This window comes from Podarcis filfolensis (genome assembly GCF_964270895.1).
Source record: "Podarcis filfolensis genome assembly, chromosome: 5".
Taxonomy (NCBI): Eukaryota; Metazoa; Chordata; class Lepidosauria; order Squamata; family Lacertidae; genus Podarcis; species Podarcis filfolensis.
This window is the reverse complement of record NC_139608.1, coordinates 38,375,539-38,392,890: the sequence shown is the minus strand read 5'-3', so window position 1 is coordinate 38,392,890 and position 17,352 is coordinate 38,375,539. Positions and strand designations below refer to the sequence as shown.

At 41.3% G+C, this 17,352-nt stretch overlaps 1 protein-coding gene across 8 annotated transcripts in view; it reads left to right on the top strand.

Annotated features, from left to right (window-relative positions):
• The window catches only part of VPS8 (VPS8 subunit of CORVET complex), a 94,259-nt gene extending 77,157 nt beyond the window's left edge, over window positions 1–17,102 (top strand). For 4 of the 8 annotated variants that reach the window (XM_083616227.1, XM_083616225.1, XM_083616228.1 and 1 more), the window contains 5 exons: window positions 1,666–1,835; window positions 2,770–2,938; window positions 7,817–7,927; window positions 11,231–11,311; window positions 11,786–17,102. In XM_083616227.1, coding sequence (XP_083472353.1) covers window positions 1,666–1,835; window positions 2,770–2,938; window positions 7,817–7,927; window positions 11,231–11,311; window positions 11,786–11,935 — 681 coding nt within the window. In that variant the 3' untranslated portion in view covers window positions 11,936–17,102. The remainder of the gene's footprint in view (window positions 1–1,665; window positions 1,836–2,769; window positions 2,939–7,816; window positions 7,928–11,230; window positions 11,312–11,785) is intronic. The other 4 variants (XM_083616229.1, XM_083616231.1, XM_083616232.1 and 1 more) reach the window with 1 other exon arrangement.
• Window positions 17,103–17,352: the final 250 nt, after the last annotated feature.

Below are 17,352 nucleotides of genomic sequence, written 5' to 3'. Positions count from 1 at the left end.
GAGTCTTGTAGCCATTTTTGAGCCCAGAATAGAACGAAGAAAAGCTCACTCCTCACTTCCCTTGCAGTCATGTTTTCCCTTGGGAGCTTTAGGCTTCTCCTCTCATTCTCAAAGTAGCAAGACAGTTCTTAATTGTGATTTCCAGGTATGATGCACAAAACCACCTTTGTAGCTTGCTCTGAAGAAGGGGAAGAGGCACAGAGAGAAATGGCACTAACTCATCAGCAGACGCAGCCCCTCTGGGCATGAGGAGGTGTGAGGAATTTATTTAATTTCCTCGCTGGGAATTTGCTTTCATGAGCCATCGGAAGGCATACTTCAGTACCATTTAAAGTTCTGTAGCTGGGAGTCTTCTCTGCCATATTCAACTCTTGCATTGCTCTGGCATTTAATTAGGAATTTGCTTAGGGTGCCTCCATATTGCTTTCTTCCAGTGACGCTGGTACTAAGCTGGAAGTCTGAGAAAGTTGCTGGCTAGGAGACTGAGTGGGGGGTGCCACCCCCCAGTGCTGTTGTTGTGCATACACACTTCTGTGTAGGATAGGTGTGTCTGCGTGTGAGCCAACCCCAGTAGCACTATACATAAATCACAGGAATGTATGAAACAAATAACTATCACACAAACATATTCTAGTTTTGCATGGGATGGGGCAGTCATCTTCAAAAAGCTGCATTGCATGGGTTGGATTACATGACCCTTGGGGTCCCTTTCACAATTTTATGATTGTATGGTGAGTGTAAGCGTTAACTAGGTCATACCCATACCCCACACATTTAGAGCGCATGGCTGTCCTCAAAGGAATCCTACATGGCGTGTTACAGTTCAGTGTTGTAAGTCAGCTGTACCCCATTCACATAGATGAAACAAGCTGTCTCCAAAAGTTAAAAAGATTGAGATGGAGGTGGAGGGGTGATGGAGAGAAGCCTGAATGAGAGGAGGGGGGAGGAGGTGGGGAACAGCATGCCTGGTTGGACCTGGTTGCCAAACCATGGTTTGGGTACCAGGGAGTGTCATCTATGCACCTGGCGGATGTGGTTGCAAGGATAAACGTGGATAATCCCATGCACGCCGCCTGAACTTCTATGGGGAAGGGTAGCATGCAAGTTTGACAGATAAACATTTGTATCCTCAATATGATAGCCCTAACCACACAAAGTTCTACAATTGGAGCCCATTCAGTACAATGGGGTGTTGCACATGATGCAGACATATTGTAAGTGGCTGGTGGTGGTGTTATATCATTTAAACATTATGTGTGTTTGTTTTAGAGTATCACTTTGATGGGTCCAATTTAAGCTTGAGCTCTGTTGTAATCCAAAACACCTTCTCATTAGCATAAGAATAGCTTGTTTTTCTCTCCACTTTACACAGATACGAAATTGGTTTAGCCCGAAGGCTCAAAATGTGTGAGCTAGGAAGACACCATTCTATTGGATAAGCTCCAATTACAGTACTATAGACTGACCTGTTATAAAATGGCCACACAGTGACATTTGACAGCATATATTATGTATAAAATAGCAGGATCTGTCATTAAGATACCTAAAAGTGTTGTTTCTCCCCTCATTTAATCTCTATGAGATGTTTTGCCACATGCAGAATTTATGGAGCATGGCTAACAGGTTAAGTGATGTCTTTCTCGTATTGTCCTTGTGCTTGATCAGACTCTCTTGGAGACTACAACCAACCTACTCAACCATGACCTCCACTGGTCCTTACGTAATTTGAAAGCATCTGTGACTAGAGGGCTGAACCCCAAGCAAGATTACTGTTGTATTTGTCTACAGCAGTACAAGAGAAGACAAGAGACTGCTGACCAAATCATAGTCTTCAGGTAACTGTTGAGAAAAGGCAATAAGAGGTGCTAGCAACAAGAGGTCCTGAAGTTTCATATAGTTAAGATACATAGAGGTGGTTGTTGTCTTGCTGCACTGTGAGGGGGCCTGATTTAATGGGCTCTGTATGCCTTCAGGGTTTGTATTTTTTATTTATTTTTAAATTTTATATCCCACTTTTCATCATGCTGATCTTAAAGCGGCTTACAACAATAAAACATGCAATATAGAAAATTTAAAACATTGATTAAGCTTCCAGAATTCTAATCTCAAGAATTTAAAATCCCCCCGAATGTAAAACTTATGAGACTTTTAGCCAACAGAAACAAGTATTTCTGAAGGGTTTTTATAGATGACTGAGACTAATTTCTCTTTAATCGTTAGGTGGTCATTTGGCAAATAGAGATCCAGAAAATGTTTGTGACAGAGAATAAATGGACAAAAGTATGCTTACTCCACTACAGTGGTGCCTCGCAAGACGAAATTAATTCGTTCCACGAGTCTTTTTGTCTTGCGCGGTTTTTCGTCTTGCGAAGCACGGTCCGTCGCAACTGCACCTCTTCAAGCGGCTTTAAGAAAAAAGGAAACAAACTCACAAGACGTTTTTGTCTTGCGAAGCAAGCCCATAGGGAAAATCATCTTGCAAAGCAACTCAAAAAACGAAAAACTCTTTCGTCTAGCGAGTTTTTCGTCTTCCGAGGCATTCGTCTTGCGAGGTACCACTGTATATTAAAAAGGGTCTTCCTACTCTGTGTTTTGGATTGCAGGATTAATGTCTTTTAAAATACGTTTGTTTCTCTTGACAGTAGTGTGACATTTGGTTTACTGGAACCTATTTAAAATTAATTTTACAAAACAAATGTGCTCTGGTGTGCAGAGCATCTAGTTAATATATGCGTGCAATTAAATTTCTTTCTTTTTTTTTTGTAACAGCTGTGGCCACTTGTACCACTCTCTCTGCCTCCTGAGTAAAGAGTGTGGCACTGAAACAGACGGTCAGATGAGATGGACTTGTTTTAAATGCAATGCAAGTAACAAAGGAGGAAAACTAAGCGGTGCTTGCTTAGAAATGAAGAAGGGAACTCCTGTATCTCTGGCACAGGTAAGATTTGCAGAAGTGAACCTTTCCTAGAAGGCTGAAGTTATACCTGAGTTTAGGAGCACCTCAGTAAAATGAAGCTTCTTTTGTCTACACTTCCGTCATTCAAGAAGCTTTTGGTGTGGCTTGATAAGTTCCTGCCGTGTTTGAATTGAAGGTTTTTTTAAAAATGGGACATGCATTTATTTATGGAACAATGAAAGGCAAATGATGGCTTCTTGCCATGTGCTGTATGAGTGCTTTCCACACGTGCTAGCAACCTAAAAGTCTTCCATGTAGTAGACAAGGCATTCGTTCAAATTGTAGGCAGACATGAAAATAAATACTGGGGAGCAGCAGGAATCATTATGTGCACTGAACCCTCAACTGCCACTTTGGTGTGTTTTGAGGTCTGCAACTGCTGTTCTTGCTCCTGTGGCCAAGAATCAGTGTCTGAGATGAGGCTGTGGAATTGATTTTGAAGCTCTGGAGACAGCATGGCTTCTGACAGTCCTGCTTTTTTGTGTAACATTCCTCCAGGGGTGATCAAGAGGTGGTAGACCATCCTTCTTGGAGGGATTTAAGCAGATGTTGAATAGCCATCTGTCATGTATGATTTACTTGAGATTCCTGCATTGCAGGGGTTGGACTAGATGACCCTCGAGCTCCTTTCAACTCTGTGATTCTATATGTGGGTCAAGTTAAAGTGGATTCTGTGCATACTCATGTCTGAATTACTCCAAGTGGAGAGAAATCCTTCCCGTAGTGCAGTTTTCATCACGGATTATTTGTGTGTGAAAGAGCACAACATCCTTATTGAAAAATTAAAATGTAGAAAATGCTTTTTAGATACAGTGCTTCTACTAAATGCCTCCCAAACTTGCATTTGGCTTTTTTTTATCACAATGCTGACTCATGTTCAGTTTGCAAGCTGCTTAATGATAATTCAGAAGCTTTAAGTAATCCAGCTGCTAAAGCAAAGTAGTAGAAAATCCTGATTTTAGAGTATAAATGTTATACGCTTGAATTGGATGAGAGAGGACTAATATACAATGCAGCCAGAGGATGGTTGCAGTGGGAGTCGATGTTTGTAGCTATTGTAAGGAATGCCTGATGTATCTATCCAACAAGATCTCATGGCCTCGGGATTTGACGGCACTCTGTTTCCACAACAACTTGAACAGAGAACAGATTTGCATTGAATTAAGTGTCCAGACCAATGATTCTTCTAGTGACTTCATTGCTTTACTCCATTTGCATTGAAGTACAAGTAATTCAAATAACACTCTAATGGTCAAATAACTTCCTTCCGATGAGCTATTTGTTTGTAGCATGCATCTTAAGCTGCCAGCTTTAAAATTAATGCACTTCAACTGTTAGAAACTGAAGAACATGGTGGACACTTGAAAGTCCTTCAGCAGTCTAAGATAATACTATTTGCTGTAGTAGGTCCCCTACAACATAGTACAGTAATTCGAACCCTTCGTTGTTTGGGCTTAGTGAATTCTATGTATAATCCTGCTATATTTTCCTTCTGTTGTCATTCTATCAGATACCTTTCTATGGATTATGGGCTTCCCAAAGGCCACTATGGAAACAAAATGCTGCACTAGATAGGTCTTTGGTCTGATCCATCAGGGCTTCTTTTTATACTTAAAGTATGTTTGTTCATGGTCAAATAGAGGGCACTCTTGGACTACCTGTAAAGTTCCGAGTTTGGGTGTTATATTTTCTTTAGAATGCTTTGAGCAAAAATGCATTAGTGCTGGGAAATGCCACCAAGCATCTGGAGTATATTTCTTAGTACCATTTCTGCTCCTCCGAAATGGACTGTCAGCTTGAATTTTGAAGTAGTGTTGAGATTTATATGTGAACTGACAGCAACCCAACACACTCTGTTCTTTATCTCTCCCTCCCTCTCTCCTGTGAGCATCCTTTTCAGCAGCCATATTGAAAAACAAAGGGTATGCCAGGAAATGGGTGGTTTAAAGAAATGGGTGTATGAACATTCAATGGCTTTAAGGACTCGGCGTTTTAAGTGTATTTCCAAAGCTCGCATTCCATTCCTAAGAGATTGTCCCCGACTTAATTCCTAGGGCAGTTTTCTCCCGATCACTTGGCTGGGATGTGATGTGGCTTTTGTTCTTGGAAATAACCATAACTGGACTTTGTAACAGGCGCAAGCGTACTAGCATTGCCCACCCTTCCTCTCCAGCTCAAGTGAGGAAGGGCAGAGTAAAGATAGAAAAGCAGACTGAGTTTGTAGCAGGTTGCTCCGGGCAAGAGCTGCACACAGCCAGGAACCGCCAGCAGGAACAATTTCGGAAATGACAGATGGCAGCACAGACCATTTCAGCCCAAGGCAACTTAGCCAGCAGCATAAATCTCTGTTGGGGGTACAGGAGGCAGCCTCCCTCTAAACACACTTATCTAGAAGAGGATAATGCTTACCTAGTCTTTATGGACTGATTGTACATGCTAATAGTGAGGCAGCTTCCCCTTAGAGTGACTGGAGGCCACCAATGGTGACTTATTGCAGTGGTCTTTCTGTCTCTTTTCTTAGGCATCTTAATCTGTGCTTTGTGTGCATGTTAGAACATTTATTTCAACCTAGTTACTGATCCTAGTAATTGAAGGTAACTGCCATTTTCTGAAGAGGATATACCAGAGGCTGAGACAGAAAAAACATAAAGGCATGAGAAGCTTTGCTAGTTCTCTGTGCTTTTCTGGGGCCTTTGATTGTTAATTTAAGCCAGATCTTCTTGGGCTTTATGTGAAAGTGCCTTCTTTTTTAAAGGAGCCTTTGGAGAGTTTTCCAGATTAAACCGAAGTATAAGTTTGTCAATGCAATGACAGATGTTGCCTTGAGTATAAATTCCAGGCCTTTCATCTGTCACTGTGTCTGCCATTTATCTGCAGTTTGCCAAATAACATTGTGGTTTTTTTTCAACTCTGCCATTGATCTTTATGGAATTGACATGACTCTAGGTTGAAATAATTTTTTGTTTGCCTTTGCAATCTTGACTTGAAGAAGATCACTGTGTATGTATATACACCTTTGCTGAAGGCAAGAGTTCACTTGGATATATATATTTTAGAATGTAAGCTTGACTGTCTTGGTATGTATATGACTGAAATACATTTTACGTGGCTGTTGGTTCATTACTCACCTACACTGATGTATAGTTGTTGTACAAAGGTAAGAACTACTTCATATTTGGCCAATAAGTCCTGCAGCTTAAGACTGAAACATAAGTCACCTCTGTGCAGAAAATTCTGTTGAATGCTTAAAGATTGTAAAGTCTCATGCATGTGAGCTGCTACTCCATTCATATATGAAAGGTACAGTCAGTCATAGGTTCCCATCATGTGATAATAGGGCGCATGTTATTCACATCTTGGAATCAATGTAGAAAATCATCAGTGTGCAACCCTTCCTTAATGGTGTGTGAATAAACAAAATCATTGCAGCCACTCTGCTCACTCTACACAGTGTGGTTGAGAAAACAAAAATGAATGAAAGGGGAGAGAAGATACCGGTGCTGAAATGAGACATTGGCTGTAATCCTCTGCATAGTTATCTGGGAGTAAGTCCCATTGAACCCAGTGGGATTTATTTCCAAGTGAGCATACATAAGATTGCACTGTTTCTCACATAACCAGGAAATGGGTACATGAAGGAACAGCTACTATTCCCAGCTTGATCTCTGGCATTTGCTATTAAGAAAAGCTGGTAGCTGGACTGGGAAAACGTTTTCCTGACAGACTAGTGAGCTAGTTTGAACCTGCTGCTTGTCAGGATGATTGACTTCTGGGCTTCAGGATGATTGATGTGACTCTGTAGACCATTTCTTGTTCTCACTACTAGAATTGTGTAGTGTAACATCTAGCTCTAGTTACTTAAACCTGTTCGTGTAAAAACATAGGCAAGTAATCCTAATTTTAGCCTTACTGCTTATTGTATTTCTTTAAAAGGCAAATAGAAACAATGTGTGTCCAGAAAGGAATACTAGCCTTGCTAAACTAGATGTGTACTGCAAGATACAAATAATAATAATAATAATAATAATAATAATAATAATAATAATAATAATTTATTATTTATACCCCACCCATCTGGCTGGGTCCCGCCAGCCACTCTGGGCGGCTTCCAACAAAACACTAAAATACAATAACCTATTAAACATTAAAAGCTTCCCTAAACAGGGCTGCCTTTAGATGTCTTCTAAAAGTTTGGTAGTTATTTTTCTCTTTGACATCTGGTGGGAGGGCGTTCCACAGAAGGCCCTCTGCCTGGTTCCCTGTAACTTGGCTTCTCGCAGCAAGGGAACCGCCAGAAGGCCCTCGGCACTGGACCTCAGTGTCCGGGCAGAACGATGGAGGTGGAGACGCTCCTTCACGTATACTGGACCGAGGCCGTTTAGGGCTTTAAAGGTCAGCACCAACACTTTGAATTGTGCTCAGAAACGTACTGGGAGCCACAAAGAAGTGTTCACATCTTTTGAGATTTGCATATACTTGTAGGATTAGAAATTCTTATCTCTAACAGATTCTTTGAATCTAGACTCTAGAAACATTGAGGCAGGAACTTCTGTTTCAAGGATTACATGTCACATTTGTGAGATTCCAAACGAACAAATAAAACCTCTTTAGAATGACTTACAAAAAGGGCTGTTAAGTCACTTTTGCAAATAGGATGTAATCCAATTCAGCCCGATTCTGTGCAAGCTAATATATCTGCATCACCTGTTGTTAGCTGCTTAGCCGGCTCCTTGCGTTTGAAGTGAAAACTGCAGCCTAATGTATGCATGCAGGTTTCGGCATTTATACTCTGTGTAATGACACAGATGTCAGATTGGCTAAGAGATTTCCAGCAGCATTGAATAAAAAGCTTTCGTTTAGTTAAAAGGAAGAAAATGCCCTGCAGTGCTCGTTTCCATGACAACAGGAAAATTGCCTGCAATATATCAGCTCGTCAGCCCCAAGAACAATCTGATTGATGGTTACACACAAGTAAGAAACAGCAAAGGGGAGATAGTTATGTTACATTTTCTTGTCTTTGGATAAGAACAAATTACCTTCCACTTCTGTGTGTGTGTGTTTGTTGCAGGCCTCTAAAGAGAGACAATAGATCACATAGCAGCAGTAAATTTGTAGTTGTTAGTATCTGTGATTTGGAAAGCTACTGGCACATGGAGAGTTAATGTGTAGTACAAATTCTTATTCACTCTCCATTTTAAAAAAAATTGTGGAAAATGGACCTGGAGAGTTGTGAAAGTAAATGTCAGCAAATAAGCCCTTGATAGTTCTTTTTATGTTGAATTCTTTATTTTAACTATTTTAAAAAGATCAAGCAGAGCCTTCAAGATTGCTCAAAAGAAAGTCCTTATTCATATTCACAATACACTAAACTGAAATAAAAGAGAAGTGAGAGGGGAGAAAATACATAAGACATAGAACAGTTGAGTCCCAATACTTGATCATAATTTTGTTAGTATTATAATATTGATAATCTGTGGATTTAAATCTTAACTGGATTTGCTCTGTTAAATGATGGGTTGGATCCAGAAAAGAATGGCTTATTCCGCTTGCACAATGGAGGTTTTCTTGGTCTCCCCCTTCAGCCACTTGTGCTCCCCTAAAAGCTGTTCTTGAGGGTCAAGACAATGTGGGATGTGATGAGCACGGGGGGGGGGGGCGGCTGCAGCAGGATGGGGGGGGGAATCAGCAGCAATTGGGGATTGTCTTATGCAAATAGAAGTGCCTTTTGCACCAAACCAGTAAATTTCTCCCAGTCACTCTGAAATTGCAGCCTGATTTTTAAATGTTCTTTTTCCTTTATAATTGTACATAATTTTCACGTTAAGGTTGCAATCCCTGTGCACACTTTTTCTGGAGGAAAACTCCATTCAGCAGTGGGATTCACTTCTGAGTAAGCGCATGCACAGGACAGGACAGTAGCTCAACAATACAGTGGTACCTCGCAAGACGAATGCCTCGTAAGACGAAAAACTCGCAAGACGAAAGAGTTTTTCGTTTTTTGAGTTGCTTCGCAAGACGAATTTCCCTATGGGCTTGCTTCGCAAGATGAAAACGTCTTGCAAGTTTGTTGAATGCATTGATTTTCAATGCATTCCAATGGGAATCCGTGCTTCGCAAGACGAAAAATTTGCAAGACGAAAAAACTCGCAGAACGAATTTATTTCGTCTTGTGAGGTACCACTGTACCATGTTTTATTCTGTAAGATCAGGCATAGGCAAACTCAGTCCTCCAAATGTTTTGGGACTACAACTCCCATCACCCCGACCACTGGTCCTGTTAGCTAGGGATGATGGGATTTGTAGTCCCAAAACATCTGGAGGGAGGGCCAAGTTTGCCTATGCCTTCAATCTTGATAAGTTATTGGATCTTCTCTTGATGATGTTAATCAAATGCAACACTCTTTCTTCCTGCTTCAACCTGGGCAATTGAGTTCCCTGGTATTGGCCAAGCCACTAAGTTGTGGAATTCCTTCAGTGTCCAGCTTTCTGCAAATGCTGAAGATGCATATTTTTACCCTAGGCTTTGACACTTCTTGAGATGTGTATTTTTAGGACACATCCTATTCCTGTGATTGTATTTTGTTTTAACTTTTTATTTCTGAATTTTAAATTGTTGTAACCTGCCCTGGGACCTGCTGGAAAAGAGTGATTAGTTGAAGCAGTAGTAATTCACTCAGTCTCCATCCCCAATTCCAAAGCAGGAATAATAATGAGTTTCCCAACAAGAATGTTGTGAAGATATAAAAGATTTTGTTTGTTGTTTTGTCGTTTCCAACTCTTCGTGACCCCATGGACCAGAGCACGCCAGACACTCCTGTCTTCCACTGCCTCCCACAGTTTGGTCGAACTCATGTTAGTAGCTTCGAGAACACTGTCCAACCATCTTGTCCTCTGTCGTCCCCTTCTCCTTGTGCCCTCCATCTTTCCCAACATCAGGGTCTTTTCCAGGGAGTCTTCTCTTCTCATGAGGTGGCCAAAGTATTGGAGCCTCAGCTTCAGGATCTGTCCTTCTAGTGAGCACTCAGATCTGATTTCCTCAAGAATGGGTAGGTTTGATCTTCTTTCAGTCCATGGGACTCTCAAGAGTCTCCTCCAGCACCATAATTCAAAAGCATCCATTCTTCGGCGATCAACCTTCTTTATGGTCCAGCTCTCACTTCCATACATCACTACTGGGAAAACCATAGCTTTAACTATACAGACCTTTGTCGGCAAGGTGATGTCTGCTTTTTAAGATGCTGCCTAGGTTTGCCATCACTTTTCTCCCAAGGAGCAGGTGTCTTTTAATTTTGTGACTGCTGTCACCATCTGCAGTGATCATGGAGCCCAAGAAAGTAAAACCTCTCACTGCCTTCTATTTGCCAGATGCCTGTTGTTTTTGTCCATGGAGTTTTCTTGGCAGGGATACTGGAGTGGCTTGCCTGTTCCTGCTCCAGGTGGATCACGTTTAGTCAAAACTCTCCACTTTGACCTGTCTGTCTTGGGTGGCCCTGCACGGCATAGCTCATAGCTTCTCTAGTTATTCAAGCCCCTTCGGCACGACAAAGCAGTGATCCATGAAGGAGATATAAAAGATAGGAAGCATAAAACACTAGGTACTGCTACATATGACATATTGGAGCCTCTTAACTGTTGTTTTTTGGATGTGTTCCACCCAGTTACGTAACAAGGGTGTCTAGCAAGCTGCTAGATTCAGGAAGGCCAGGAGGAACACAACCCATTTTTCCATATCTAACACCCAGATGTTGTATAATTCCAGCTCTTGATATGACTCAGAAGGTTTCTTGGCTAGTGGCCAGTGAGGTTGGCCAGCTGCATTCCAGTCCACGCACACTCTATATACAGCTAAAAGCAGCAAGTTGAGATTTTCCTAGAGCAACAGTTTTTGTGCGTCACTTGTATATCAGGCAAGCACAGTTCCTGTTCCTGCCCTTGCCTGTTCTGAGCATGAAATAAAAAATGTTTAATGAAAATGAAATACTACAAGAATTGACTAGAATATATTTACTACTGCAGACATAAAATATCATTTTTCATCGTAACTTGCTTATCTTTTAGTTTAATGGGATATTCTCTGGCTTTGTTTAGGTCAAAATATAGGGCAAGGTGTCCTGAATTAACTATATTTGTTTGGTCCAGATCAAAGTTAGAAGCATGTTTTCTCCAACTTTCTGTAATTGAACTTCTCAGTTAGGTCTGATAAGACACTACAGTGTAGAAGCCCTGGTTGATGTACATGTTTTGTGTTGGTGACATTGTAATACTTCTTCATAGACCAATTCTGAGGCCATCTTGGATCCACAGCAAGCTCAAGCTTTTGACCAGCTTTGTCGTCTGTACCGAGGAACATCAAGGGTAATATAATTTTATGTCTCAATGAAGTAAAACTTGAACTAGTTTGGAGGTGTGTTCTCATATACCACAAGGATGATACTTGGGGAGGGAAGAAAGGGTATTATCCTCTTCAGGGGTAAAGTAAGTTCATCATACCCACTGGAAGTGTGTGTTTCTTTTGATTATTCAAAAGAGAGTCTAGTTTCCTCAAAGCACATCTTTCTTTCACAGCTGACTTTTGAAAAGAGTGTTTCCCCTACTTTTATAACTCAGCTGGAGCATTTTCTGTGATTTGGTCAATGCTGGCTCAGTAGATGAGGTTGTGACCTGGTAGTTTTTGATTAGCAACTTTCGCTATTTTTTATTTGTACTAAGTTATTGTTTGCCCCTTTGAGTAGGTCAGTGCTTTTACTGCCCACATCACTCTCTAATATATGTTCCTCACATGATTTCTGTTACCTACACTATACCAAGTGGTGTTCTTTTGTTTTGTAGTTGGCTCTTCTGACTGAACTCTCACGGGACCGTGGTGGAGAAAAACATGGGCTCCTCCATATCTCCCAGGGTGATTCTGCACTGAATAGTGTCTTCCAGAATGAGACCTTCCAACTTCACCTCACTCCTCCTCCTCTAGTGGAAGACTAATCTCTATTTGATGGGGCTCCAGGGCATGAGAACAGCACCGTGAAAAGTACTTGACGGTACTCCTGATGGTGGAACAAGCTCCCGAGAACTTCACTTTGTATTTAGTAGATGAGAGGTTGCAACAATGCGGAAACTTTGTAAGGACCAGCTATTATTTTCCCTCTGTGACTTGCTTAACAAAGCAGAAGGGACATAAAAAATATCTCTCAGTCTTGTTTCCATTGGGCTTTGCTGAAAGCTATAAACTACTCTGTCAAACCTATGCTGTTCGTCACTGGAGCTGAACACAACAGTACTTGGGGCAGCTGCACTAAGCCCCAGGGATAAAGTGTCTGCAGCCAGAGCTTATTTAAATAATTGGAGTCTGTTCCCTTAGAGAAGAAAACCAAGGGAATACAACAAATGTCAGTCATCCAAAGTTGACATTTCTCTCATTTTAATTTAGAACAAGCTGTGAAACTCTACAGTCACTATTCTAATAGGTTGCTGAATGCAGAGAACCCAACTGAACCCAAGCGAGACAGAACTGCCAAGGATGCCCCAATTGCATGATTTTTTCTGAAATTGCTTTAGCTCTTCCTCTGATCTTAGCCATTGCAGTAAATCTCTGTTGGCCCTTGTGCTAGTGGCTCAAGAAGGTTTGCTGTGACAGATGCTATTCCAGGAAAGTGCCACTCATTAGCATCCTGAACCAGAAATTTTGCTAACCAAGCACATTATAATGTAGTACTCAGCCAACTTGAGAGTGGCAAATATTTGGTGCCAGCTTGTGTGTGTTGTAAGGCCTGCACTAGCTGTGTGCCAGCATTTCCACAGAGCTCTCACTGTTTCTAGTGTACCAAAAGAAAACAGCACATTCATCATTATGATGGCGGCTGCTGCTGCCGAGTTACTGAGCTGCATGGAAAGGACATCCTCTTTCATTGTATCCCACCCCACCCCTAGCTCATTTATCTATTATGAACTCTATACTGAATTAAAGGAAAGGCTTCAGATGGTGGTTTATGATTCCCACCCCACCCCTCTCCCGCTCTTGTTCTCTTCTGTGTAGATAGGGCATCATTAGCAGCCTGCAACAGGAATGGGTTTTAACATGAATTTAAGGTGATTTTTTTCCTGGTCCTACAGGGTAAAGCATAAGCTTCTGACTAGTGTCTTGTTTAATGTCCTTACATCTCCAAAAGCTGGTAGTTGGCAGTTTTCCCTTGTTTGTTTAAGGGGTTTCCTGTCTTTGTGATAACCTGTCTAAAGGGAGAACAAGTGCAGATTAAAAAGCACATCAAGCAATTTTTCACGTGACTTGCTACTGACTGCCGTGTCCAGAGGTTATTGCAGTGTGTATTGTGTTCCCTCATCTTTTCTAAGGATGCAAATGGTTCTCCACTATGCATTAATGAAATTGATGCACATATGGCTGCAGATTACTCATATGCTAGAGGTATGTACATCTGGAGTGCACAAATTGAGAAAAGGTTATATGCATACAATTTTATTTATTTAAAACATTCATTGATGTGGGATTATTATGAAATGAGGCCTTGGGTACCCATTTTCTGATCTAATCCTCTTCAGTTAAAGCTTACCTATTTAAATGTTCAGCATCATCCTTGATTGCACCCTTGATGGAAAGGCGGTTGTAATCATGCTGTGAATATATCATTCTTCTTGTGCAAGTATTCAGGTATAAATATGTATGAACACTTCTGCCTCCTCTTGAACTGATGCCTCTTAGTCCTGGCTTATGTTTGTCCATGCTATATAATCAAGCAAGATCTTTGGCACCTAGGTGACCACTGATTTTATGGTAAAGGAATATCAGCTCCTGGTAAACAGGTTTTCTTGGTCTTAATCAAAATATGCTTACCGTTCTAGTAAGAAATGCTTCTGCAGTAGGTAAGTTAAATAAAAGTGCCAGTATCAAATGCTATTATATAAATGTATGGTATGAGCACACATTTGGTTGCCACATTTCAAAAAAGATATTGGAGAACCGGAAAAGGTTCAGAAAATACAACCAAAATGAGAAAGAGCTGACCAGCTTCCAAATTAGGGAATGTTACAGTGTTAGGTCTGTTTAATTTAGAACATGGGTAGGCAAATTAAGGCCCGGGGTCCAGATCTGGCCTAATCGCCTTCTAAATCCAGCTCGCGGACGGTCCGGGAATCAGTGTGTTTTACATGAGTAAAATGTGTCCTTTTATTTAAAAATCATCCCTGGGTTATTTGTGGGGCCTGTCTAGTGTTTTCACATGAGTAGAATGTGTGCTTTTATTTAAAATGCATCTCTGGGTTATTTGTGGGGCATAGGAATTCGTTCATTTCCCCCCCAAAATATAGTCTGCCCCCCCACAAGGTCTGAGGGACAGTGGACTGGCCCCCTGCTGAAAAAGTTTGCTGACCCCTGGTTTAGAAGATAGGCAGGTAAGGGGAAAACATAACAGAGGCTTATAAAATTATGCTTGGATAATAAGTGGATAGGTAACCAGTTTTACTTGCTCCTTCATAATGCTAGAACCTGGATGTATGAAATGAAGCTGAATAGGACTGACAAAAGGAAATGCTTCTACACCACACTGTTAAAACTGTGCAGAAGATTCCTGCACTGCAGGGGGTTGGACTAGATGATCCTCGTGGACCCTTCCAACTCGATATGGTTGTATGAAAAGAGATTATTGTGGGCTTCCCAAGACATATCTGGATGGCCACTGTACAAAGAAAGGATGCTAGATGAGTTAGGCATTTAGTTTTACCTGGCAGGGGTCCACTTACATTCTTCCAGGGCAATGCTCATAAGCAAGACCCATTGAGTGGAATTCAGCACCAGGCTCTTCCAGTCCGATGGAGTGATCCCAGCTCTCCTCCCACCTATGCACTGTGCTCCTGCCATGAACCAATTTCAGGTGTCGCACCAGGAGAGGAGAGGGGGAAAGCCCCGCTGTGCAAGCGGAAATCCTTGTGCAAGGCTTCCACCGAATGAGCTCATTAGGTGAATCCTGCCCATTCAGTTCAATGGAGCTTTATCCCTGTTAAGGCATAGTAGTGTGATGTCTTAAATTTGTTAGTACTCTTGTTCAACCAAGCACTTGGATCAAAACCAGCTGCCAAATATAATATTGCTATTTGGAGACTGTGGAGCAGAAGGTTTAACAACTGGAGGCCCCTGGCCCACTAAGTCATGCCAACTGTTCTTTCAGTTGCAAGGCTAGATGCCAAAAGAACTGTGGAGGAAATGACAGTCGTGGCAACAGAATGTGCTGGCAGGGGAAGGATTTGAGGTGCTAGTCAACTACTTCTCTAAGCATCCCTCAAAAAATAGGCTTTGTTGTGTGTTCTTTGTGCCTCTCCTCCCCTGCCCCAGCAGCCAAGAGTTTGGCTTGATTACTGTCCCTTATAAGTGGGAATCTGCTTTATTTATTCAACCTTGGTAATGGAAGTTCAGGAGGAAGAGTGAGGATAGAGGGCAGGAGCAAGCTGACAGCATGAAATGGACAGCTTGCATACAAGAGAAGAGTGTTTTTAAGCAAAAGGAAAATGGTTGAAATTTTTTATTGACGCTGGAGGTCCTTAGGGAAGCTCACACTTCTCAGTGTTCACCTTTAAGCTGCAGACATTGACTCCAGATTTCATGCCCTGTTGGGCCAAACTGCACATGGGGAAGGTCTCTGCACCCTTCCTTAAAACTCTTCCCTATTGGGAGTAGTTTTTAAGTATTTCCCACTCTGAGCCTTTGCTATAGACTAGCAGGCTAGCTTTGTCAGAATGTAACTACTATTTAAACTCATTCATATAAACACACACACACACACACACACAATTTATTATTACTATTACTGATCACTCTGTGTGTATTTCTGAAAGTGGAATAATGGCTTCCTTCCACTTATAATTCACAAGGATAGTCTATTCAGTTTCTGTAGCATTAACTCAAGTCTTTGATGCCACTAGCAGTGCCAATCCCCTGCCTTTTAATAATTATAAATCACCTATTTTGACTAGTTCCTGAGCTTGTGGAGTCTAATGCCTAAATCATGCTGAAAATACTTTATTGGTTTTGCATGTATAGAAGGAAGAGTAATCTGGCCTCTGTGTATGTAATGCATGATTCTCCTGTCCCCTCCTGTTTCCTGCCTTTACAAAGCCCCCTCCCCTGTTCTCTTTTAGCAGTCAGATTGTCTTACCATTCTCCAGTATTGTCTCTGAGAAAGTGCTGCTCACACTACTCATAGCCACCCCCCCAAAAAAAAGAACCAGGAGAAAAAGAAGCTTTTCGCCAAATATGATCAAGCAATCCTGATTGTGTAGGATAGGCTGTTTTGAATATGTTTTCGTTGTAGGATGTTCATCTTTGTTTAATGTCTAGCACTCTATTAACTGGCGGAATAAGCAAGAACTCATCTATCTTATTTCATTGTAAATGACTTGCAAAGCGGAAAGAGAAGGTTCTACTGATAAAAATAACTTTGCTAAGCTGCCCAAGGTCTTTGCTAATTGTGCTAGAGCAGGGCGCTTTCATATTCAGGATGTGGAAGCACAGTGAGCTAATAGAGAGCTAGGAGATTATCCAATCCAATAGAGTATTAAGAATTCCACCAATTTTTAGATTTAAAAAGCCCTATTGAGACTGGGAGCAGCACAATACCCTTTTACCTTCTGTTGCATTTAGAAATCTAAAAAATGCCCTTTCTTGAGGCTGCAGCAAAGCAATTTCAGCCATGTCCCAAAGCAAATTTGTACATGAACACACAGTTATGACCTCCTGGCTACAATGTTTGGAATATAGATGAAGAAAAGACTTGTGTAGGCAGAAGTTGGGAAACATCTATGGTATGGGAGACATCTATTCTATGTCATTCTCATTCACCCATTTCAGTTACAAGTGTTCAGATGAGTCAGTCAACTCTTAATTATCCTATTCTTATATTACCTTTGGTGTGGTATGCCCTTAAACTTTTCTGTATCAGCATGGGTTAGCAGTAGGATCTGTTTGCCACTGACTATACTCTGTTCTGTGATTGGTATAAGCAAATAAGTACGTATTATGTCTTTGTGTACTTGTACCCATGGAGAAGAGTCATAATTCAAGTGATGAAGGATGCTCTATATGCAGCAGGTCTTAGGTTCAATCCCCAAGCTGACCCAGTAAAATGTTCTGATGTCACAGTGACAATATTGCATGGTGTCCTATTTAAAAACAACTCCTCTTAAGATGAGCTGCAATCTTTGTCCCATTTACAGAATTCATGATCAGGTCAAGTCTACTATCAGCTGCTTTCAAACTCAAGATGGGTATCTGTTAAACTGTTGCAAGACAGTCAGAAGAGAAATAAAGAAGACAAGAGAGGGCACATTCCTTAAACAGAAATGTTCAGTTTGTGGGGGGGCAGAATTAATGGCCAGATGCTCAATGGAATATATTC